Source organism: Neofelis nebulosa, chromosome 17 (assembly GCF_028018385.1).
Source record: "Neofelis nebulosa isolate mNeoNeb1 chromosome 17, mNeoNeb1.pri, whole genome shotgun sequence".
In the NCBI taxonomy this organism is placed as follows: Eukaryota; Metazoa; Chordata; class Mammalia; order Carnivora; family Felidae; genus Neofelis; species Neofelis nebulosa.
In genome coordinates, this window is record NC_080798.1 from 2,626,529 (window position 1) to 2,648,692 (window position 22,164).

At 58.8% G+C, this 22,164-nt stretch overlaps 1 protein-coding gene across 1 annotated transcript; it reads left to right on the forward strand.

Moving 5' to 3' along the window:
* The first annotated feature begins 882 nt into the window (after nucleotides 1–882).
* On the forward strand, nucleotides 883–16,296 carry ZNF787 (zinc finger protein 787). The gene is given in 4 exon segments (XM_058707517.1): nucleotides 883–1,174; nucleotides 4,853–4,941; nucleotides 15,085–16,112; nucleotides 16,114–16,296. Coding segments are annotated over 3 exon segments (1,149 nt in total). The 5' UTR covers nucleotides 883–1,174; nucleotides 4,853–4,862; the 3' UTR covers nucleotides 16,156–16,296.
* Nucleotides 16,297–22,164: the final 5,868 nt, after the last annotated feature.

Sequence of the window (22,164 nt, forward strand, 5' to 3'; positions counted from 1 at the left end):
TCTGCTGGCTGCCCGGGAACCTCATCGGGCCGTGGGGCAGCCGCTGACACCTCGCTGTCCGGCACAGCGAGAAGGGGTTCCTGTCCCTGCCGCCCGGCCCAGGTGCCCCAGAGCCCAAAGGTTCCCTGGGGGGCGGGGCAGGACAGGGACAGGAAGGGGACGGAGTGAAGGCCGAGGCCTTCTTGCTGCAGGAAGCTGGCCTGCGGTGGAGGCCTGGGGCCGGGAAGTCCCTGCTGTCAGCGACTTACACATTAATTCAGGGGAAGCACAGCATGCGCACTTGGCAAACAAGTTTCCGTGCACAGAGGAGGGAGCCGAGCCGGCTGTCCGGGCCCACCTCCTTCACCCCAACCCCGCAAGCCACAACCCTGTGGGCACTTACCGGCTCTTTCCTGTGGCTTACCTCGCTTTTCTTGAGGACACAATTGGCTTTGTTAAGCGGTTCATGAATGGGGCAATGTTTCATTTAGCAAGTAGAGATGCTCCCTTCTTGCCTCATTTTTAGCATTTGTGGCCTTGTTATCAGGGGGCCCTTACGTTTTTTGAAGTCTGTCTTCTTTGTTTTTTTTATTTTTTGAAGTTTTATTTATTTATTTATTTATTTATTTTTTGAGAGAGAGAACACTAGAGAACATAAAGGGCAGAGACAGAGAGAGAGGATCCCAAGCAGGCTCTGCCCTGCCAGCGGGCGAGGAGCCTGATGTGGAGCTGGAATTCGTGAACCGTGAGATCATGACCTGAGCCAATTGAGAGTTGGATGCTCAACCGACTGAGCCCCCCAGGCAGGTGCCCCAAGTCTTTGTTTTTAATTGAGGTGTAACTTACATGTGGTGAAATTCACCCTTTGACACGTACAGTTTAGCGGCTTCTAATATATTCACAAAACGTTGCGCAACCGTCACCATGGTCTGATTCCAGAATTTTCTCATTCCGTAAAAAGCGCATTAGCGGTCCCTCTCCGTCTCCACCCCCCAAGCCCCTGGCAGCCGCTCCTGTCTGTCCTGGCCATCCGCATAGATGCAATCTGCTGTCCGCATCCTTTGTGGCTGGTTTCTTCCTCTGGTGTTTATGCTGCGAAGGGCACTGCCGTGAGTGTTTGTGGGCTGGTCTGCGTGTGGACACGTGCTTTATGTCTCGTGGGTGTATGCCTAGGAGCGGAGTCGCCGGTCACAAGGTAAGTCTGTTTACCACGTGAGGAGCCGCCAGACTATTGCCCACGGCGGCCGCCCCGTCCTGCACGCCCACCAGCCCAGCATGAGGGTTTTTGTGGGTTCGCGGTTACCCTGTGTGACCCGAGGGCCATCCGGCTGTGTCCACTTAGCCCCCTCAACACCCAGCGAGTTTCCCGTTGCCATACGCGACGGCTGTCCCAGAAAGGAATCAATTTTTAGTCTTTCCCCTGTTACAGAAGTAATTACCCGTTAACGTAAAAAGAAAAAATAGAGAAAATGAAGATAAACAAAAAAAAAAAAGTTAAAATCACTTGTCTGCTATCATCAGGGGGCATCAGGACCATTGTCTGTGAGGCTGTGACATCTGTGGGATTTACTTTTTCTTAAAAAAAGTTTGTTTTTAATGTTTATGTTTGAGAGAGAGAGACAGAGAGAGTGCAAGCAGGGAAAGGGCAGAGAGAGGGAGACACAGAATCCGAAGCAGGCTCTAGGCTCTGAGGTGTCCGTGCAGAGTCCGACGCGGGGCTCAAACCCACAGACCGTGAGATTGTGACCTGAGCTGAAGTTGGACGCTTCACTGACTGCCCAGGCAGCCCTCTGTGGGATTTTCTTAAGCTCTCCCACCGGTGCTGATGGCTTCTTTCCAGTTTTTCCCTGCTCTAAATCTGGCTGTGATGAACTCTTGTTCCCCTGCAAGCAGCGTTTTCCCAGGTTCGGGTTTTCCTCTCTAGTTAGTTTCTGGAGAAGGGGGTTATCTGGTCAGGGTCAGAGCGTTTGCGGCTCCACAGCCGAGTGGCCGGACTGTGCCAGCCTGGTTTCATCCGAACCGTGTGTGGCACTCGCTCTTGGCTGGGGCTCACTGGGCTCTGGGGTGCAGTCCGTCCTCCCTGTGGGGTGTGAGCGGGTGGGTGGGCAAGGGGGACACCGTTGCAGGGCATTTGTTCCTGCAGCCTCTGTTCTGTTCATGCCCATTCAGGCGTGTGCCACGCGCCTATCCTCAGCCCCCATCGGCACCTGGTGCTGTTGTGGGTGCCGGGCACCTCGTGGGTCCCAGGGTGGGGCAGATTGGGGGCTGGGAGGCCTCTGGGGAGGTGATGGCTCGGGCAGACAGGGTGGAACATTGCTCGGGGGGCCTCCCTCCCTCATCTCCACACCCTCCTGGACCTTGGGGGACCCTGTGGCACTGCACGTGGCACTGTGCGTGCCGAGTGAGTCCTGGCTGCCCACCATCGGTGCTCCTTCCATTGCTGCAAGGGACCTCCAGGACCTGGCGCCCCTACATCAGTGACCCCCAGTGTTGTGACGGTGCCCAGCTCAAAGGGATCAGCTTTGGCCTTCGTTTGGCCTTCTGGGCTCTGCAAGAGAATCCTCCTAGCCCTGCATCTCCAGCCTCGGGGCCTTTGTACCTGCTGTTCCTGCCACCAGCATCCCTCCCAGTCCACGCTTCTCCTGCGGCCCCTCCACCTGCGAGATCCTCTTCTGATGCCTTGGTGCAGCTGCCTGTCTCTCCCCTCCCCTCCCTTCCCCTTCCCTCCATGAACTTCACTGTCTCACTCACCTGCTTGTTCATCACTGGCAGGGACCTCCCGTGAGGCTGGGCTGTGGCCTGTTCACCACCCCGTGCCCGTGGGGTGGGGGTGGCAGGGACAGGTAGGCAGGAAGGGACTGTGCCACCGAGCACATGCCGGCCCCTGCAGAATTGCTGGCGCTCCCGCCTTGTCTTCTGGTTAGTCCCATAAGTGCCCTGTGTGGAGGGGGAGCCTGTGATCAGTCAGGCAGGTGCCTCTGGGTCACAGTGGGCGCTCTGACCACGTGTGGGGGTGAGAGCCTCCACAGGGCACCGTCTCCTGACCTGGCCCCACTTCATGGTAGTTCCCTGTTGTGGTCGGTGGCACGGTGACCATGAGAAGGCCTGGGCTGGGGGCTCCGACCAGGGGCTCCTCACTGCCTCCCCGCAGCGCCTCCGAGTCAGCTGCTTTCCATCTCTTGGCCAGTGTCCTTTGCCCCCCGCCCCCCCACCTTGGTCTTTGGTTACGTCCTGTGCTCTTACAGGTCCTTGTGACGACTGGTTGGGTGTCAGGAAGGCAGAGCGGTTGGGGCTGGGGGCTCTGTGGCCACACTGTTGGCATCTTGTCCCTGCTCCCTGGTGATCTCACCTCTGCTGCGATGGGATGGTGGTTGTTCAGAGCGTGTCTGTGCAGAGTGATGTGGAGCCGGGGCTGGGGGGCGGGAAGCTCTTGGGAGGCGTGGGGGGACAGCAGCATCTGTCTTCCTGCTGCTTCGCAAGCCCTGCGGGGCGGGGCCGGCTGGGCCAGGCTGTCCTGTTTGCTCGGACCTGGCCTGCGTGTTTGCGGTTCTCTGCATGCCATGTGCCTTTGGATCGCTGCCGCTCCTGCCTCAGTTTCCTCATCTGATGGTGGGGCAGCGGTGCTGCCTGCTCAGAGTTAATGGTGTCCGTACCATGTAGAACAGGGCCCAGACCCAGGAGACGTGTCTGCGTGTGTCTGTTAGCGGGACGGCCGGTTGCCTGGCTTCCTCTCAGATGTCAGTAGAGGCCACTGTGGGGCGGAACGGGTTTGGAACGGTTGGTTCCTTTGGTGCCTGGGTGGTGGTGAGCCCCTTGTCGGTGGGGGATTCAAGAGAAATGGGTCAGGCCGGTTGCGAGGAGGTGTGTGGTGCTGGGGGGCCAATGGCTGCTGTTCCCAGATGCTGGGCAGCAGGTGCTGCCCTGTGAGGTCCTGTGGCGGGCGGAGGACCCCGGGGCGGTTTTCTCAGAGCTGCGTGTGCTCACCTTAAGGCAGCAGCTCCCTTGGTTTGGGGCCTGAGGGCCTGACAGTGCAGAGGAGCCCCTTGCGGTCTAGTCGATTGCTCCTGGCCTGCTACAGCCTCCTGCCAGAGGTCCTGCCCGCTGCAGGCTTCCTGCCAGGGAGTGAGGCCACACCAAGGAGCGGGTCCCGAGGGGCCGAACGCCTGGGGCTGGGTGCCGCCTAGGTCTCCCACCCTGCCCGAGTCTAAGACACAGGGTAGACGCCTGCCCAGCTCTGCTCAGTGCATCATGGAGGCCGGAGGGGGCAGGAAGAGGTGGGGGGCTGTCTGCCCCAGGAGCCAGGCCTTGGCCCTTGGGGCCAGTAAGGAGGTAAGGGGTTAAGAGGGCGTCGGGGGCTGTCTGGCTGCCCCTCTGAGTGCAGGTGTCCTGAGGACTCAGCTACCTCCCCCAGGACCCTGATGTGGACTCTGTCTTAGTTCATGCACGTTTGAGACCACAGAACGTGACCCCGTGGGTGACCTGTGTGCCTGCGTTGGTCTGCTTCCCCGTGACGTTGGGCGTGGGCCTGGCATGCCAGCCCTTCAACCCTGTGACTGGCGGGGCGTCGTGGATGGAGGGCTTCCTCGCTCCTGGGTCCCCGGCAGGTCCAAGGTGGCAATCATGTGTGGGGCGGCCATGGAGGCCCAGGCGGGAGGCGGTGTCTCACCCTGGCGGTTCTGGGACATGAGCCTGGTGGCAGCCGCTCCTCCCCAGATCGGGTGTGGCCTTGGGCTGGTCCCCCATGCAGGGTCCCTCAGGTACCTGCTGCCACATGCCTTCTGTCTGCCGGGGCCGTGCTTGAGCGCGGATTGGAGCCAATGCGGCGCCTGGCATCCTGTAAACTCTGTCCTTCCGTCTCATCCTCTCTTAACAGGGACCCAGACATGGAGCTTCGGGAAGAGGCCTGGTCTCCGGGGCCGCTGGATTCCGAGGACCAGCAGATGGCCAGTCATGAGAACCCAGGTGAGGTGGCCTTGGGCGGTTCTTGGCCGATCCTGCCCCCTTCCTGGACCCCGGCTCCCTGCACCTCTCCTCCTGTGGCTCTGGGAGCCCTTGGGGGCTGCTGCTGTCCATCCCTCCTCCTGCCCTCATGGCCCGGCCCCCTCACCCCCCAGCGGCCTGGCCACGCTGCCCTGTTTCTAGGTGGCCTGTGCTTCTCCCAAGCAAGAGACTGTAGACCAGGGGGCGGGTGTGACAGGGTTGGGGTGGGACTGTGACCTGAGCTGACAGGACTACAGGGGCGGCTGTCTGCTTGGTTTTTGGGGAAAGCTGGGTATCTGGGTTTTTATGGGAAATGTTTCACTTTTTAAATACTGGTACCTTGTTTTATTTAATAAAGCATTATTTGGGTTGAGTAAAACTCCTTTTTGAGCTCGTGGGGCCTGGGGTTTGCTTGTGGGGGGCTTTCCCGTAGGGCAGCCGGGAAATAAAGCACGGACGTTCTTCTCGTGCTGCTGATGAAGTGTTTTCGGCCGGGCCGGCACCGAGTTGGCAAATGGCTTTTACCGTAAAGGGCCAGAAGGGAGATACTTCTGGTTTTCTGACCCTGTGCCCTGCCCTTGCAGCAGGAAAGCAGCCGGACCATCTGGAAGTGAATGAATGTGACCATGTGCCAATAAAACTTTATTTACAAAACAGGCACTGAGTTCACAACCTTGTGCCAGTGTACCATAGTTGCCAAGAGAAGGGTTATGAGGGCCCGGACCACACGTGGGGGTAGATGTTATTATGAAGCCCCGGGCTCCTCCCGCTTCTTTATTCTAAGATCGTCTGGAGGAGAATGAAGAGAAACTCCCTGCCGGGAGGTCCCCAGCAGCCTTGGGTACAGAGCAGGAAACCGAGTCATGGGGGCTCTGTGCTTACTCTGACCCAGCTGCCCCCACAGGGAGGACCCATGCCTGTCCTTCCCCGGTGCGCCCCTGGGCCTGCTCCCCCTCCTTCTCCTGATCCATGTTCTTGCCCTTCTAGCCCTCCCTCCCTTTTTTTTTTTTTTTTTTAAAGTTTATTTATTTTGAGAGAGAGAGTGAGTAAGAGAGCACAAGCAGGGGAGGGGCAGAGAGGGAGGGAGAGAATCCGTGCTGTCAGCATGAAGCCTGACACAGGGCTCGAATTCATGAACTGTGAGATCATGACCTGAGCTGAGATCAAGAATCAGACACTCAACAGACGGAGTCACCAGGTGCCCCAACCTTCTAGCCCTCTTAAAATTAACTTAAAAGCCTGTTTTGTTGTGGAAATTTGAAACATAAGTGGTGTAATGACTGTTTATTTCTTCTGAACTCTGGCGATCAGAGACCCTTCACCACTCTTAATGTCCCCACTTGTGCCCTCTTCTCCCCCTGGAGCAGTTACAGAAAATTCTAGATGTTGTATCATTACACCTGTAAGTTCCCAGAGGTGCAGGCTCTATAAGAGCACGACCAAAACAACAAGGACACAGTGCTGACCCCACCTAATGAAACACCCAGTCCCTGTCCAAACACCCCGTTTTCTCCAGAGTGTACGTCTGCCTTTGAGTAAGTTAGTTTTAGTTTTATGAGGCCTCCGTGAACTTATTCTCCTTATAAAACCTTGAAAGTGTACAGGTGGGTTGTCTCATCCCCCTTGTCCAGCCGGCTGTCCTGAGCCTGTGCTCCCCATCCCCCACTGCGGTGTCACCACATTGTGACCTTCCCTTTGCTCAGCTCAGCTAGTGAGCCCCATGCCCGGATGCTTCCGAGCTGCTGGGCACTGCTGGGCGTCCCATTGTTGTGGACACCGAGCTGCTGGGCATCCCATCGTTGTGGGCCCGCCAGGTTCCTGCCTCCCTGTGCACAGAGCCTCCCGTGGTACCGTTACTGTGCCGGACTCCTGCCCTGATGTCCCGAGGCCCCGGCTGGCTGCCGCTGTGGTGTCTCTGGTGGTGTGATTCCCTGGGCCTGCCCGAGAGGGATGTTGGGCCTTCGGGGTGGGGAGGACACATGTGCACAGGCAGGCTGGGCTCCGCAGAGAGTGGAGAGGAACGGGGCCTGGTGAGTGGTGAGTGAGAGGGGTTGGTGTCTGCCGACCCCCGAGAGCGAGCTGGAGCCGGGAGAAGGCAGGTGGGGTGGGCCTGTTGTCCCGTCCCAGGGCCGGAAGATGAAGACTGGGAAGTGCTGTGACGGCCCCGAGTCGCAGCCACGTGGCCACAGGCATCCCTGGCAGTGGAGGCTGGGACTGCACCCTGGAGTCTCCCCGGTCCCCCCAGCTGACTGAGCTCCACGCAGTCCTGTGTCCACCCTTGTCCCCAGCTGCCAGCGGCAGCTCCTTGAGGTAACCTGCAGTGACCCCCACGCCCTGCCCTGCTCACCTGCCGGGGTCACCCGGGACACCATCTGTAGCTCGGGGGTGAGCTCTGCCCTCTGAGCCCGGGGCTGTCGTCCAGCGGCTGGAGGGGTCCCCGTGCACAGCTGGAGGCGGAACCACAGGGAACCGTCCTGGTGGCTTGGACAGGAAGGACGGGAAGGACGTGTGGTGTGGGATGGCAGGCTGCAGGCAGGGTGCTTTCAGGGGTGGTTAGCTCAGCCACTTCTTTGTGATTCCTCCACGAGCCGCCGCGTCCTGGCCCTGGGTGGCCTTCTGCGTGCTGTCCGGCTGCCCCCACGCTCCCGAGTGGGGCCTCAGCTCCATCAGGTCCACCCAGGCACCTGCCCGAAGTGAAGGACGGGAGAGGCACGGCAGATGCAGAGAGGGCCGCCCAGGCCTCTCTCCCCGTCAACCCCGTTTGGGTCTGGTTGGCCTGATCGGGGACGCGTGACGTAGGGGGTGGCTTCAGGGTCACCATGCCTGGCTTATCCCAGCTCAGCCCTGTGCTGGGGATTTTCTGGTGAGGAAGACAGGACTGACTGTGGGCAGCACCCAGCAGGGTCACCCCAGGGGGAAGGGCCTTCTCTGGGGCTCAGGAGTGGTGGGGAAGCTGTCTGGGCTGCTGTGGGAGCAGGGGTGCCTTGTACTTCCCTGGAGGCCGCCAGCCCCTCAGGAGCTATAGGTCATGGGCCTGAGGCTCGTTCAGGCCACGCATTGGGTGGTGGGGCCTCAAGGGGCAGACCAGGAGGTGGGCTTGGGCTCCAGCCCATGGTGTCTGCAGGACGTTCCAGCTCTCTGTCCCCACAAGTTTGAGCGTGCCCGCCCCACCTCTCACACGCCTGCACACTCGCCCCCAGCCCCTGTGTGTGTGTGTGTGTGTGTGTGTGTGTGTGTGTACGTGTGTGTGTGTGTGCCGAGTGTTGAGGTAAAAGTCTCGGATCAGTCCTCGCTGCTGGCGGCACCCAGGCTTTTCGTTTCCCCTGCTGCTCTATTTCGGGCGGAATGCCGCCATCTGGCCCCTGCTGCCGAGCTGGCCCCTGCTGCCAGGCCGTGACCCAGTTTGAAGCCCGCTGCTCCCAGGGCAGGCGGCCGGTCACCCGGGCGGTGCTTGTCAGGCAGCTCTGCACACACGAGAGAAAAGAGCCAGGGGGTCGCGTTTCCTTTCCCTGGGGTGCGCTTGCCCCAACCATCTGTGAAACCGCAGGAATTTCTGTTTTCCCCCTGTGTTGGGATATTTTGGGGAATGATGTGCAGGCTTAGCTGGTGCCATTGTCAACAGAGGCTGGTGTTTTAGAAGCACTTCTGCGTGTCCCGGGCTTGTCCGGCCACTGGCCGTCCTGGGAGGCTGGGATGCCAGAAACAGTGCTGGGCGGGGAGGCTGGGCCACCTCCAGGCAATTTGATGGTTCCCAGGAGTGCCCAGGAGAAGGGCGCCTCCTGATGGCCCCAAACTGGCCGTCCAGGGTGGAGTTGGCCAGTGGTGTGGGGTCAGGCAGTGGCAGGGCGGGAAGAGCTGTCCAGGCCTATCTGGGCTTTAGCTCCAGAGTAATCCAGAAAAATGGGTATGTGAGTAGAAAAGACCTCGTGATTCTGAGGAGGGCACCCTCCCAACAGGAAAGATGTCAGCTGGCATCCGGAAGTCACCTGCCGGAGGATGGGTTCTGACCGCCCTCTGCTGCGCCCTGGAGTCATTCCATAGAGCTGCCCTCAAATGCTGCTTCTGAGCCCAGCATGATGGCAGCCCTGGACTCCTCCCAGACCCACACATAAAAAGCCACATGCCCCAAGCCATGCTGATGACACACACCTTAGTGTGAAGGTGCCCCCGTGAGCCCCCAAATACGGTTGGGTGGGGACAAACCAACTGCCCCAGGCCTGTGTGCTGGTAGCATTGTGCTGGAGGGAAGAAAGGGAGGAAGAGCCCCAAATAGCCCTCAGGTTCACTGGAAGGCTTGGGGGTCCCACCGAGGCCAGCACCTGAGATTGGAGGTGTTCTGTCCAGACTGGAAGCAGGGAGCTCGGGGCCTCAGGAAGGTCTGAGGGGCTGGAGTGGCCTGGGGCCCACGCATGGGCTCTGGTGCCCACCAGGTCGAATGCCCTGCCAGGGCAGGACCCACGCAGGGTGGAACCTTCCAGGAGGGGACCCAAAACTGAGTGGGAACTGTTCTTGACCACAGATGAAAACAGGGGTGGCCGCAGAGCCAGGAATCCTGGGAGAGCGTGTCACAGACTCTCAGCCATGATGCGAGGATGTTAGAAGCCAAAACACTACCCGGAACCTTGCCCCCACCCCGAAAAGCTATTAGAATAAAAGGGTACATGGGCAGATAACACCTCCCCAGATAGGGTCAGAGGGCAAAAGTCATAACACTCAGAAGCAGGGGTGCACGGCCCAGCAGTGAGTTTGCAATATGAGAGATTTCACAGTGATGCCTGAAAGAGAAAAGTCAGGGCAGAATAAAACAACACATTCCCCAAGAAAAATTGGAGGTAAAAAGGAGGGACATTTTATTTTATTATTTTATTACTGTTATTAAAATTTTTTAAATCGTATTTAAATCCAAGTTAGCGAACATAATAGTGTAATAGTGATTTCAGGAGTAGAATTTAGCGTGATTCAGCACTTACATATAACCAGCGAGAAAGGACATTTTACGATAAAAAAGGGGGGCACCTGGGTGGCTCAGTCGTTAAGCGTCTGACTTCAACTCAGGTCATGATCTCATCGTTTGTGAGTTCGAGCCCCGCGTTGGGCTCTGTGCTGACAGCTCAGAGCCTGGAGCCTGCTTCGGATTCTGTGTCTCCCCTTCTCTCTGCCCCTACCCCACTCATGCTCTCTCTCTGTCGCTCTCAAGAGTAAATAAAACATTAAAAAATACCTTTTTTAAATAAAAGAGAAATGAAGAAAGATTAAAACGGACTAAAAACTGAAGCTAGCCAGAACCCCAGTGATTGGAGGGGGCAGTCCTGCAGAAACCCAAAGCAAAGACAGGGAGTAAATAGGGAACCTTCCTGGAATGCACAACTTAGGTGTTGAAAGAGCAAATCACAGATCTGAGTGTCGCGTCAGGAGAGCAGGCCCCGTTCTGTTTGGGTCACTGGCTGCTATGGAAAGCAGCAAACCTCGGGGCCTGTGGGCAGAGGGCGGGTGCTGGCAGTGTGTCAGCAGCCCTTTGTGCCCAAGAAAGTGGAGTCGTGTGTAGGATTCCTGGGGAAGGCAGAGGGAGCCAAGGGTCTTCTTAAAACTGACGGGGGCGCCTGGGGGGCTCAGTTGGTTAACATCTGACTTTGGCTCAGGTCATGATCTCGGGGTTCCTGAGTTGGAGCCCCTGCATCAGGCTCTGTGCTAACAGCTCAGAGCCTGGAGCCTGCTTTGGGTTCTGTGTCTCCCTCTTTGCCACTCTCCCATTCACACACTCACTCAAAAATAAATAAACATTAAAAAACAAAAAACTGACCCACAAGTTGGAGGCGCCTGGGTGGCTCTGTCCACTGCATTGTGGGCCCTCCTGAGGAGTCTTAGCAGGTGAGGCTCGGACAGACAGGCAGTGAGCCTGCTGGGCTTCGTGAGACCCCGGGAGGTAGGGTAGGTTGGGACCGCACACGTGGCTGGCAGAAGACCGGCTGTGAACAGGAGTTGCGCACCCAAAGCCACTCTTCGTTTGTGTTTTCAGGAATCGTAATTGGCAATGGTGGGATCTCTCTCCGATTCTGGGCCTGGCGTCCAGGTCTCTGGCCCGCACTGAGGCAGCTACTTGCTCCTCGGTGGTTATCTCGAACCTAACGTGGGGTCAGCAAGTAAGTAACTCTGGGGCATTCAGATTCTCTCCTCCCCTTTGAAGAGGGGAGATGCAGAGATCACAGAGAAGACTCTAGAAAAACCTGTAGGTCCGGATTTGTCTGGGAAGTGTCAGTGTGAACTCAGAGGAATTTTATTGTAAGGGAAGAAAACAAACAGTGATCCTCTCCTGATTTTGGTCTTGAAGTATTTTCCGCCAAAAGAGCCCAGGGCCTCCTGGAGAAACAGCGTGTTTCACGTCCGGGTGGGACACGTAGATGAGCCTGGAACTTCTCAGTAGGCTGGGTAGCAGGGAAGCTGCCAGAAGACCACCTGGGCCCCGTCTGGGGGGTGTGGAGCCCCCTCACCTTGCTGTGGATGGGACACTGGGAGGTCCACTAGCTGTAATGACGGCAGTGGAGTGAGACCCACCATATACGTTTACATCCAGAAGTTCATGGCGACGTTGAGAAAGGGAGCTCTGTTCTGCACACTCAGTGAGTTGGGCCACCTGAGTGTTGAGTGCCACTGGCTGCTGACCGCACAGACAGGCACTGCGGACGCCGATGGCACGGACAGACAGGCATGGCGACAGACATCTGTACCTTTGAGGCAGGGGCAGGGTCTTCAGACAGCAGGTCTGGGGACAGAGTCACCTGCTGAACCGCATGCAGCCTGCGCTCTTGGACAGCAAGACTGTGAGCAAAAGCAAGTCACAGGGGAGTCTGGATTGAAAGAGACTCTCAGACACTCTGAACTGAAAAGTAATGGACCACAGGGTCGCCTGGGTGGCTCAGTCGGTTGAGTGTCAGCCTTCAGCTCAGGTCATGATGTCGCCATCCGTGAGTTCAAGCCCCGTGTGGGGCTCTGCTGACAGCTCAGAGTCTGGAGCCTGCTTCCGATTCTGTGTCTCCCTCTCTCTCTCTGCCCCTCCCCTGCTCATGATCTCCCCCCCCCCCCTCAAAAATAAGTAAACATTAAAAAAAAAATTAAAAAAAAAGTAATGGAACAGGGCCACACTGCAGCTTCCAGGGATGCACATGGGCAACAGAGCCACCGAGAAATGCAGGGGCACATGGTGGGAGGGGTGAGTGCGGGAGGGGCTTCCCTGTGGGTGGCCAGGCCCTGTGTCTTGCTTGACCTGGGCACTTGTCTGTCTGTATTTCTGTGTTCAGCTCCGCAGTCCATTCTGGGGGCCTCAGAGTCCCTGGCTGTGTGTTTTACAACAGCAGGGCTAACGTCGAATTAAACCACCGGCTTCAGCCCCAGAGGGTGGTCCGCTTGAGGCCCTGAGCTGGGCCAGGTCGAGACAATATTTGCTGTGAGTGCTGGTGCCAGGAGACCCGTCTCGTCTCGTCTCGTCTCATCTCGTCTCCTCTCCTTCCCTCCCCTCCCCTCCCCTCCCCTCCCCTCCCGTCCCGTCCCGTCCCCTGAAGGGCAGCTACTTCTGCTATTTTTGTGGAGTGAGCTCTTTCTACTGGTCACTACACTCCTCTCTTTCCAGCAGTTCCTTGAATCCTCTCAGAGAAAAGCCCCTAGTGAGGAGGGGGGTCAGAGGGCGGCTGCTCACTTCCTGCCTGACCCCCAGGCTGGCCCTTCACCACCACCTCCGAGCCCAGAGCCAGCCGGTGCTTGGAAAGCAAACACCAGCATCCAGAGGTCCTCAGAGGGCCAGGAACCCGCAGGTTGGAAAAGAACCTGCCTCCCAGAGTGATGAAAACCCTCCCCCCTTAGCAATTTCTTTAACACCTGCTTGAAAAAGCAGTGGTGTGTGTGGGCAGCTGGACACAGGCAGAAAATTCACTCAGCCTGAGCTGAGGCATGTCACAAAACCCAGCCGCCCCATCGGCTGGAGGCCACAGCCCGTCCTCCTGGATCTCGTCCCACTCTGGCCCAGGTGCCCAGGTCTCTGGCCCGCACTCAGGCGACCACACTGCTCTGGGGTGAGGACGAGCCCTCGACCTGGGGACCAGCGTTTCACAAGCCTTGATTGTACTCAGAATGTGCGTGGTGGCTGCGTAAACACCCTTCGTAGCTGAAGATTTAGTGAACACAGCGTACTGTGAAACGTTCTCCACAACTTAAAAGGCAAAACGTCTTTTTTTTAAAGTTTATTTATTTTGAGAGAGAGAGAGCGCGCACCTGTGCACTCATGAGCAGGGGAGGGGCAGAGAGAGGCAGGGGAGGGGCAGAGAGAGGGAGTCCCAAGCAGGTTGCCCACTGTCAGCACAGAGCCCGATGTGCGGCTCCATCTCATAAACCATGAGATTGTGACCTGAGCTGAAATCAAGAGTCAAACACTTAACAAACTGAGCCACCCAGGTGCCCCTCCCACGTCCATTTTTGTTCTCTCTTTCTTTCCCTCCTTCTATCTCTCCCTTCCTCCCCCTCCCCCCCCCTCCCTCCCTCTCTCTGTCTCTGTCCCTGTGTCTCTGTGCATCTCCACCAGCCGTGCTAGTAACTCCATTTGTTGGTTGATGTTAACACCAAAATGGGCTCTACCCCGTTCTTCGGAAGCCCCACCCCTCCCGACTTCCTACCTGCACTTTTTTGCTCCAGATGATTCCGTATCCGGTACAGGCCAGATCCCAGGCTCCCTGCCGTGGAGTGGTGGGTCTTCAGAGCCAGGGTCACGCAGTGCTGGGCCCCCTGCCCTAGAGCTGCAGAAACGGCAGGCCAGGGGCAGCTGAGCGAGACCCTACCTTCCCTGCTCGTTCTGATGCCACTGTCGGGGGCGGGGGGGGGGGGGGGAGCCTTGGAGGAGCACTACCTTAGTGTGTGGTGCAGGGGCGCGGGGCGGCTCTGCCTCTTCCAGGTTTTGATTCGTCTGCGTGGTGCCTCGGGTTCTGTGCTGTAAAGACCCGATTCTTAGAGCCCTGCTCACAGGACCTAATCTCACTGAGGCTGGTTAAGTACGTAGTGCCGGCCTCGGTGCGTCCTCTTGCTTCTTTGTGTGTTTGCCAGTGTTCCCCCGGGTTGGTGTGTGAGCCTGTGGGCCCGGCCCGTGCCCGGTTGTTGGATGCAGGACCGGTCTGCCCTGGGCTGGAGCATGTGGTCTGGTGAGGGAAGGAGCGGGGAGAGCAGTGTTTGAAGGGAGCCTGCGGGCGCACCCGTGGAGGTCATGCTGATCCGAGCGGCACATGCGGGGTCCCGGGCTGAGGCCCTGCTGGCCGGGGAGAGCAACAGTCCTGGTCGCAGGTGCACAGGGGCCTTCTCTGAGCTGAGCCAGTTGTGGTGGGGCGGGTGGGGGCGCAGCTCCCTTACCGTGGGAGATGGCTCAGGGCCCCACACTTCTTTATTGTTTGTCTGTGCGGGGCAGACAGGGACCAGTGTGAGGGCTCTGTAACAGAGGCTCTGGTGTATGGGGTCACACTCCAGGGTAGCGGGACTCCCGTGCTGGCCTGTGGTCCCTGATTCCATTAACCAGGCCAGTTCCTCCTTCCTGTTTCCTCACCCGCACCAGGACAGTCTTCCTAGAGCCCAGGTGTAACACTCTCTCCCCCAGGCCTGCCTTTGCTTTTGGGCTGCGGTCTGAGCGCCCTAACTCTGGGACCTCCCTGCCCCAGCCTGGTGCTTGGGGTTTCAGGGTCATTTCCTGGACTTCCACTCATGTTCCTTCATGTTGACGCTGTTTGTTTCCAGACATTTCTGGAGTCCCTGCCGTGTCCCAGGCATTGTTCTGGGTGTGGGGGAAGCAGCTGGGAGGGAAGTCTTGAGTGTTCAGTAAAGTCATGAATGTTCAGTAAAATGGTAGGGACTGAGCGATGCTCGAGGAAAACAGGGCGGGTAAGGGAACGGAGACCGAGAGCGTCTGCTCAGGCGGGTCTGTGGGCAGGGCTTTGCGCTGACCGGGCCTAGCCGCCCTCTGCGATCACAGGGGGTCCCTAGGCCAGGCCCGGTGGAAGCCCCAGGTTCTCGGTCCTGGACAGCCCCTCTTCCCCCCCCCCCTCCCCCCCCCACCCCCAGCCGTGACTTCCCTGACTCTCCTCCCCTCTTGCCTTCTAGTGGACATCCTCATCATGGATGATGACGACGTCCCCAGCTGGCCCCCCACCAAGCTGTCCCCGCCCCAGTCGGCGCCCCCCGCCGGCCCCCCGCCCCGGCCGCGGCCCCCGGCCCCCTATATCTGCAACGAGTGCGGCAAGAGCTTCAGCCACTGGTCCAAGCTGACGAGGCACCAGCGCACGCACACGGGCGAGCGGCCCAACGCCTGCGCCGACTGCGGCAAGACCTTCTCGCAGAGCTCGCACCTGGTGCAGCACCGGCGCATCCACACGGGCGAGAAGCCGTACGCCTGCTCCGAGTGCGGCAAGCGCTTCAGCTGGAGCTCCAACCTCATGCAGCACCAGCGCATCCACACGGGCGAGAAGCCCTACGCCTGCCCCGACTGCGGCCGTAGCTTCACGCAGAGCAAGAGCCTGGCCAAGCACCGGCGCTCGCACAGCGGCCTCAAGCCCTTCGTGTGCCCGCGCTGCGGCCGCGGCTTCAGCCAGCCCAAGAGCCTGGCGCGCCACCTGCGGCTGCACCCGGAGCTGTCGGGGCCCGGCGTGGCGGCCAAGGTGCTGGCGGCCAGCGTGCGCCGGGCCAAGGCGCCCGAAGAGGCGGCGGCGGCGGACGGCGAGATCGCCATCCCGGTGGGCGACGGCGAGGGCATCATCGTGGTGGGCGCGCCCGGCGAGGGGGCCGCGGCGGCCGCCGCCATGGCGAGCGCGGGGGCCAAGGCGCCGGGGCCCCGCTCGCGGCGCGCCCCGGCCCCCAAGCCGTACGTGTGCGTGGAGTGCGGGAAGGGCTTCGGGCACGGGGCGGGGCTCCTGGCCCACCAGCGCGCCCAGCACGGGGACGGGCTCGGGGCGGCGGGGGGCGAGGAGCCCGCGCACATCTGCGTGGAGTGCGGCGAGGGCTTCGTGCAGGGCGCGGCGCTGCGGAGACACAAGAAGGTGCACGCCGTGGGCGCGCCGTCCGTCTGCAGCCGCTGCGGACAGAGCTACTACCGGGCGGGCGGGGACGACGACGACGACGACCACGAGGCGGCGGGGGGGGCGCTGCAGCGAGTGCCGCGGCGGGGAGGGCCGGTAGGGGCGGAAGCCCGGGGGGGGGGGGGCAGGGCCCCTCGGGCTTGGCGGGGACGACGGTCGGCGCAGGACCCGGAGGAGGCGGAGACATGGACAGAGGCGGCGGGGGGCGGTGGCCTCCTCGTCTCGCTCCCCTGCACCGCCCGGCGGTCGGCGCGGTGCATCGGGCGCCCCCGCCCTGCACTCTGCCCCCGGCCTGGCCCGCCGTCCCGGTTCTCTTCTCGGTGAGTCCGGGACAGAGCGTGCGGAGAACTGGAGACCGGAGACCGAGAGAGAGCGGCCCCTGGCCTCTCTTCCTCTTCCCCCGCCGCCTGGGGCGCTCGCGAGGGATGGAGAGCAGCCGGGCCCCTCCCGTGCAGGGGAGCCTGGGGAGGGAAGGGAGAGAGGGCCCTTTTCCCTTTAGAGTTTTCGTTTAATCGCGCCCACCCCCTGACTCCCCCCTCCCGTTGTTTTTTTCTCTTCTTCCCCGCGGGTCCTGTTTTTCTTGGCCCTCGTCCCTCCTCCCCTTCCTGGGTTTGGGGTCGTGGAGGAGCGCTGGAGCAGGACTAGCCCCTGTTCCCAGGGTAGCCCTCAGAGAATGGGGTCCCGTCTATTCCCGGGCCTGGACGGGGCTGAAGGAGGCGTGCGGGGGCAATAAATCGCACTATCTGATTGTCTTCGCTCTGCCTGGTTCTTGAGTTGGCAGGGAGGGGGGAGGTCTCTGCCCAGCAGTCACGGCGGGGGGGGGGGGGGGGGGGGGGACAGCAGCAGATGGCTGAGCAGCTGGTTCCCTCCCAGGCCTGAAGAGTGACCTGACCGGGTCACCTGCACTGGGCTGTGGGCCTTCCGGACCGAAGGTGGCTTGGCCGGCCTGGGAGGATCTGGGGCTGGTTCAGAGTAGGGCCTGCTGACTGCTGCCTTTAAAACGAAGGGACCCACGGTCCCTTCCGGTGGGTTAACACAAAGTGGGTCTTCACACGGGACAGAGGACAGGGGCAAAGGAAGCCCCCTGCTCCTGTCTGTGGTTCCTCCACTGGCCCCCGAAGCCCCTCCCTGCATCCAGCTTGTTGGATAACCTGGCCTGGAAATGACACATGTCTCCCCCCTGTTCACATCCCAGTTAGTGTGTGTGTGTGTGTGTGTGTGTGTGTGTGTGTGTGTGTTGGGGGGGAGGAGCAGTCACGGGGTCACATTTCCCTGCAGAGGAGGCTGGAGATGTCCTTGGTCAGGCCACTACTTCCCAGTGACAAAACTACATGGTGGAGGAGGGAGAGGGACTTTGGTGGGTAGTTGTCTCCCCTACAGGGCTCCAGGTGACGGGGCCAGCAGAGGGGCTGGGGGAAGAGGACAAGGACATTGATGGTAGTTTCAGGGTGCTTCCTGCCCTCGGCCTCGCGCGATGTGCCCGACCGACACGGTCCCGTGGAGTCACGCAGCATCCTGTGAGGTGAGGCCCACTAGTAGGTCGTTCCTCAGGACCAGGTCCCCCTGATGCCGATTCTGGTTTCCTGGTTGGTACCCGCAGCCAGAGTCCTGGGATTGTGGGAGGAGGGGACCCACCAAGGGGTATTTTCAGCCTGGCTGACCGGCCAAGGCCAGGCTCCTTGTTCCTTTGACCTCTGGGGAAGGAGGAGCTTGCTAGCAAAGGGGAGTGAGATTTCCAGCCTGAGCCCGGAATCCACTACCTGGTGTTCCGCTGGCCTAGGGCAGCGCATGCTTCCCACGTCCCCTGATGTCCCCTGGGCCTCATGTCCTCATCTGGAGGGCGAGGGGCTCAAAACCAAGGTCCTGGGTGGCCGTGGGGGGTGGGGGGGCGAGAGGCCGACCCCTGGGAGGATCTCTGAGACCCTCTTGGTCATGACTGTAGGCCAGAAAAGCATGTTCTCAAGTGACGTTGCCTTGTTTGGAGAATGGTGAAAGCAGTTCAATTTGTTTCGAGGTCTCGAGGTCTCGGTCGCTTTAAGGCGGGGAGGGGCAAAGTTGTTCGTCCAGAGAGCGTGTGTGTGTGTGTGTGTGTGTGTGTGTGTGTGAGCAAAGCCTTGAGAAAACATTGCCTAATGCCCTTGGGTCCCCTGTGTGGAGTGGTGACACCTTCGGGGGTGGGGGCGGGAAGGTGAGGAGCTGTGGACGCCCGCGTGGTGCCACGTGCCTGTCCCACGGGTGGGAGGAAGCAGTAGGGTCCTGGGACCAGTTCAGGGTGGATGTTGTGCCCTCAGCCCTGCCTCTTCCGCTCCCGACCCTGGGGGGTGGGGGTGGGTGGGAGCTGACACCCAGCGCAGGAGAGATCCTGCACCAGTCTCCACTCTGCCACCCTGGGCAAGTGAACCCTGACCCTCGAGTTCCTTCTCTGCAAAGAAGAGCCTGCCTGTCCCGCATGACTGTGTGTGCCTGGCGCCCACTCACGGACAGTTCATTCCTTTCCCGGGAGGGAGTGTCCTGCCGTGTCGGGGAGCCGAGGTTCACATCGGGCTCCACCTGCAGAACTCCCTGCCTTTCTCGGAGCCTCAGCTTACTTCACGTACCACAGGACCTCGACAGATGTCCCTTCGTCGTTACTAGCTAACATCCTCATCGTTGTTGCCACGATGCTTTCCAGAAAGCCGAGTCTCAGACTCAGGGGAGCGAGACTGCAGATTCGTTTCCCCACGATGTCCCAGTCGTACACAGCAAGAACTTATACCGTTGGTGCAGTTACTGTGATGTATCTGCCACCGTTCTCAGCCCTGCCCCTCCAGCCTGCTCTGCGACGCAGTCTACTCTGGCGTGGACGTGCCCATACGGAGGGCTAGTGCCCAGAGGGGGTCGGGCCCTGTCAGCTTCAGCACCGTTGGCATTTTCAGCTGGGTTATTCCTCGTGGTGGGTAACCGTCCTCGGCCTTGTGGGGTGTTGAACAGCATCCCTGGCCTCCACCCAGTAGAAGCCAGGAGGGCCCTGCAGACAGTCCACCACGTCTCCAGAGATTGCCAACATGTCCCCTGTGGGTGAGGAAAAATCACCCCGAGCTGAGAACCACCGAATGGCTCTTCGGCTCTTGGCAACTTTGTCCTCTCCTGGAGCGAACATTCCCCACCTTCCCTCCTACAGCACAGTCTGCTTCCATGCAGTTAATTTCTTGGCCTCAAGTCACGGTGGTGCCTGCGAGTTCCTGTTCCGGTCTCCTAAAACGGTCACCTGTGAGCTTCAAGCTTAGATTCTTGTGGGGACCAGGCAGGGGACAGGAATGGGCGAGGGCGTTGGGAGGTCAGGGAGGCCACCCCTGGTCTGAAGCGGGCTCCTGCTCAGCTCAGTGACACACGCCCCTGCATTGTCAGGGCTGGTTTTCCAGGAGAGAGCGGAATTAGGATGTTTTAAAATGGGAAATTCCCATGAAAAATTGTTAGCAACTAATTGAAAGAAATTTTTTTTAGGTTTATTTATTTTTGAGAGACAGATGCCAAGTGGGGAAGGGACACGGAGAGAGGGAGACAGAATCCCAAGCAGGCTCGGCGCTGACAGCACAGAGCCCAACTCGGGGTTCAAACTCACGAACGGAGAGATTGTAACCTGAACAGAAACCAAGAGCCAGAAGCTTAACTGACTGAGCCACCCAGGCGTCCCTACTTTTTAAAAATGTTTATTCATTTTTGAGAGCATGAGTCGGGGGTGGGGGGACAGGCAGAGAGAGAGGGGAAACAGAATCCGAAGCAGGCTCCAGGCTCTGAGCTGTCAGCATGGAGCCTGATGCAGGGCTTGAACTCACAAACTGTGAGATCATGACCTGAGCCAAAGTTGGATGCCTAACCGACTGAGCCACCCAGGCGCCCCCAGAATTCTATTTTATTTTTAAGAAATGTTTATATATTTTGAGAGAGAGCGAGTGGGGGAGGGGCAGAGAGAGAGAGAGAGAGAGAGAGAGAAAATCCCAAGCAGACTCCTTGCTGTCAGCACAGAGCCTGATGTAGGACTCCATCTCATGACCATGAGATCATGACCTGAGACGAAATCAAGAGTGAGACGCTTAACCCACGGATCCACCTGGGTGCCCAGACCCAGAATTTTAAATTGGAACATATCGCATAAAAACATATGGATTTCTGGCTTCTCTTAGAAGTTCTGGCAACATGGGGCATCTTGTTGCCTGGAGACCGTTGGCTGGGGTGCAGGTATATGTGTTAGTGTGTGTAAGATACTCACCTGTACACCCCAAGCCCAGGGGGAGGGACTTGTACTGTGCTTGGTCACAGGACCCTGAAGCAGGCCTTTACAATGTGCAGACCCAATATGTTTCGGGTTTCCATTTTATTTTATTTTATTTTTTTTTTATTTTTTTTTTTTTTTTTTGGGACAGAGAGAGACAGAGCATGAACAGGGGAGGGACAGAGAGAGAGGGAGACACAGAATCGGAAACAGGCTCCAGGCTCTGAGCCATCAGCCCAGAGCCTGACGCGGGGCTCGAACTCACGGACCGTGAGATCGTGACCTGGCTGAAGTCGGACACTTAACCGACTGCGCCACCCAGGCGCCCCAACGGGTTTCCATTTTAGATGGTAGAGTTGGTTCTGGAGGCCAAAGATTTTGACTCTGGGGTAAACCATCCTGCACGGCAACTGGGGAAGGTGGTGGTGGCCTTCGAGAGCCAGGACTCTGCCAGTGCCTCAGGTCAAAAACTAATATCCCCAGTCGTCCCCAAGAACTCACTGCAATGCGGGTTCCCGGGAAGGCTCTGTCCTTTGCATTCAGATTCTGGAAGTCGAGGCTGGGGTCTGATAATCTGCCTATTAATGAGCTTTTTGGGGGGCGCCTGGGTGGCTCCTTGGTTAAGCATCTGACTTCGCCTCAGGTCAGATCTCACACTCCGTGAGTTCGAGCCCTGCATCAGGCTCTGTGCTGACAGCTCAGAGCCTGGAGCCTGCTTCAGATTCTGTGTCTCCCTCTCTCTGACCCTCCCCCATTCACGCTCTGTCTCTTTCTGTCTCAAAAATAAACATTAAAAAAAATTAATTAATGAGCTTTTTGGGTGGTTTTGGTGGCTGCCGTAGTGGGGAAGCTGTCTGCTCCAGAATGAACTCAGACTTCTCCACTGGGAAGGAACACTTGCTCTGTGTTTGGGCCTGCTGTCCTCAAGGTTTGACGGACATACGGATGTGGAGGGGCATTGCTGGTCAGGCAGATACCTGGGTCCTGTCCCCAGCGGTTCTCATGCAGTGTGTCTGCAACAGGGCTCGATGGCCCTCGTGTCTAACCAGCCCCTGAATTCCGGCCAAACTGGTGGCCGGTGCGGGAGACATGTCAGCTTCCACAGGACCAGGCACCAGACCTGTGCTTTCATGCCACATTGTGCCATTTATCCATTTGTCCACACACACGCACATTCACTCAGCCCCTCACTTCCCCAGCAAGTCCTTATGGAATATGCCAGGAGTTGGTTTGGGCGCTCAGGTAAAAGAAAGAGATGTATGTTCTCTTACGGATCTCACCGTGTAGTCTTCATGGTGAGCCCACACCGTGGCCCTTCACCCACTGTGAAGATGGAGAAATCGGGGACATGGGAATTTGGACAAGTTTTCAATCCCATGAGCGCACAGTGGTGATAGTGCCAAGAGTCTTGTTTGCTGCCATGTATTCAGTGCCCGCTCTGGTGCAAGACTGACTTCCTGTTCCTCACTTAACCCAGTCCTCACAAAGGCCCGGGGGTGGGCATTACTCCTCCCTTGTTGGTGATGGAACTGCTACCAGATCACGGTCTGTAAAGCAGTAGCACTGACATCTGAACTCAAAGCCCCAAACCTCATACTCCTTCCACTGTGTCCACATCTACCCCCTTGTTCATGTTTATTGAGCACTTGCTACATGTCTGGGACCCTGCCAAGCACGGGGGATGCATTGATGAACATGACAGGCACAGTCTGCCCCCCTGGAGCTACCCGCTGGTGTCTGCGTGCATGTGTGTGGCATCAGGGAGTGACCCGTGGGTGAGGATTGATGTGGAGAAGGTCCTGGGGTGGGGGAAGTGGGGGAGGTGTTTGTCTGAAGAGGTGGGGTCTCAAGGGGTGG